The sequence below is a fragment of the Chiloscyllium plagiosum genome, unplaced genomic scaffold, assembly GCF_037043375.1.
Source record: "Chiloscyllium plagiosum isolate Xiang-an unplaced genomic scaffold, Cpla_swu_hap1 HiC_scaffold_31, whole genome shotgun sequence".
NCBI lineage: Eukaryota > Metazoa > Chordata > Chondrichthyes > Orectolobiformes > Hemiscylliidae > Chiloscyllium > Chiloscyllium plagiosum.
The window spans coordinates 2,468,906-2,471,596 of NW_028270169.1; the positions used below are offsets into that span (position 1 = coordinate 2,468,906).

The 2,691-nt window shown below is 64.4% G+C and overlaps 1 protein-coding gene across 1 annotated transcript in view; it reads left to right on the forward strand.

The window, feature by feature from the left end:
- The first annotated feature begins 2,093 nt into the window (after positions 1 to 2,093).
- Positions 2,094 to 2,691, forward strand: part of LOC122563854 (hypermethylated in cancer 1 protein) — a 3,238-nt gene continuing 2,640 nt past the window's right edge. Inside the window, 1 exon segment of the mRNA XM_087977133.1 lies at positions 2,094 to 2,178. Within this exon segment, the coding sequence (XP_087833259.1) occupies positions 2,127 to 2,178 (52 nt within the window). The 5' untranslated portion in view covers positions 2,094 to 2,126.

The following is a 2,691-nucleotide window of genomic DNA, read 5'->3' on the forward strand; positions in this document are numbered from 1 at the left end:
GACTCCTCCATCTGCTGCGCTTTTCCAGCAACACATTTTCAGCTCCGATCTCCAACATCTGCAGCCCTCACTTTCTCCTCAAAGTCATTTGGCAGAATGATTCATCACCAGAACTGTCTCACAAGCATCAAGATGTTGCTTGGCTGGTGGTGAGAAGGGGGTCTGCCTGTGAGATCCTTCATATATGCCCAGTCAGTCTGTGCCACCTTATGCTACCCACGAAGTGGCTGTGAGGGGTAGAGACTGTCACACATCTCCTTCTGGAATGTGCCTTTGCAAAGGAATTCTGGAGGAAGATGCAATGGTTTTTGGTGAGGTGTGGGACTCTGTGCTGTACATTTTGTTCCCTGGGACACACACCAAGACAGACATCAACTGCACCCGGAGGACCATCAACTCATTGAAAGACATTCTTTGGTCTTCCAGCTGAAGGAGGTGACCCTGACCCAGTGTTGCAGACTGGCACATTCCAAAGTCAGGACTGTGCTGAGGGACGCGCTGAAGCTTTGGGCAGCTGCTGTCAAGGTACAGTGGGGAAAGACTACCATCTGAGGTCTTCCTACTGAAGGTAATTGGGGGTCTGTTCAGTTATTGGACCCTCCCAGTGCCTCAAACATCTGCAAAATTAGTGTTGTATGTGTAATAGATATAGTTGATCTGTTTGGTTAGAGTCAAAACTCCGTTGCACGTTTGTTTCCTCCTGGACAGAAGCCGTCCGTGTTTGCAGCTCTATGTACACAAAGTTTTTTTTGTGAATAAAGTATATTTTTGAAATATACAAAAGCGATTTCACAAACAGGAGCAAACCAGCCCGAATCCCATAAATTGCAGTTATGCTGGAACTCAGAGCCCTGTGTCCGGAGCGCCGTGCCCAGTGTCCGGAGTCCACGTCCAGTGTTCGGAGCCCATGCCCAGTGTCCGGAGCTCCGTGCCCAGTGACCGGAGCCCCGTGCCCAGTGTCCGGAGCGCCGTGCCCACTGTCCGGAGCCCCGTGCCCAGTGTCCGGAGCCCCGTGCCCAGTGTCCGGAGCCCCGTGCCCAGTGTCCGGAGCGCAGTGCCCAGTGTCCGGAGCGCCGTGCCCACTGTCCGGAGCCCCGTGCCCAGTGTCCGGAGCGCCGTGCCCAGTGACCGGAGCCCCGTGCCCAGTGTCCGGAGCGCCGTGCCCAGTGACCGGAGCGCCGTGCCCAGTGTCCGGAGCCCCGTGCCCAGTGTCCGGAGCGCCTGTGTTGCTGTTGCCGGTGCTGACACTGGGCGGCGGTAGTGGACAGGGTTTCGGGCCCGGGCTCAGAGCGGAGCCGCCGGGACAGCAACTGGAGCCGGATCCCGGGGCCGGGCCGGGGGGGGGGGGGTGGGGGGGGGCGCTCGGACAATGATCCCCGGCCCCAGCGGCAACCATCACCCCCCCCCCCCCCCCCGCCATCACCGGGCTCCAGGGGGTAGGGGAGGTCACAGGGAGTTCAGGCGCTGCCCGGGGGGGGGGGGGGGGGGTACAGTACTCAGCCCAGACCCCCCCTCACCCTCAACCCCACACCCCTTACCCGGCCCCCCACCCTGACCCCCCACCCTGACCCCCCACCCTCAACCCCCTCAACCCCACCCTGACCCCCCACCCTCAACCCCACCCCCCTCACCCTGACCCCCCACCCTCACCCCCCCTTATAGGAATGTGCCACTCGGCCCCTCTAGGCTGCTCGCCATTCTGTAAAATGCCATGGTTGATGCGATGACCCTTCAGCCCCGTCTCCCCCCACCCCCCGGACACTCCCCCCACCCCCCGGACACTCCCCCCTCCCCCCCGGACACTCCCCCCACCCCCCGGACACTCCCCCCTCCCCCCGGACACTCCCCCCACCCCCGGACACTCCCCCCTCCCCCCCGGACACTCCCCCCTCCCCCCCGGACACTCCCCCCACCCCCCGGACACTCCCCCCTCCCCCCCCGGACACTCCCCCCACCCCCCGGACACTCCCCCCCACCCCCCGGACACTCCCCCCTCCCCCCCGGACACTCCCCCCACCCCCCGGACACTCCCCCTCCGTGTGTCCCTCCCTCTGTCTCTCTCTCTCTCTGTCCCCCCCCCCCCCCACATTAAGGGGATCGCTCTGAGCCGCCGCTCGGTTCCTGCGATGATCATCCCGCGGTTTTCCAGCCCCGACTGGAGCCACTCTCTGCCCCCAGGTAACTGCAGCGATCAGCGGCCGCTCTGTCAGACAGACCCCGGCCCGGCCCGGCCCCGGCTCCGCACTCACCCGGGACAAGGGCCATGTCCCGCGGGCTGACAGCAGCCACAGAGCGGGGAGGGGACAGGACACCATCCCGGGACAGAGAGGGTCACACAGACACTGACACAGACAGGGACAGGGACAGGGTCCCTCTCTGTCCCGGGATGGTGTCCTGTCTCCCCCCCCCCCCCCCGCTCTGTGGCTGCTGTCAGCCCGCGGGACATTGTCGATACAAGGACAGAGTGTCAACAGGGAGAGGGGGACAGAGAGGGGGGGGGGGACAGAGAGAGGGGGGGGGGACAGAGAGAAGGGGGGGGGGACAGAGAGAGGGGGGGACAGAGAGAGGGGGGGACAGAGAGAGAGAGGGGGGGGGGACAGAGAGAGGGGGGGGGACAGAGAGAGGGGGGGACAGAGAGAGAGGGGGGACAGAGAGAGGGGGGGACAGAGGGAGGGGGGGACAGAGGGAGAG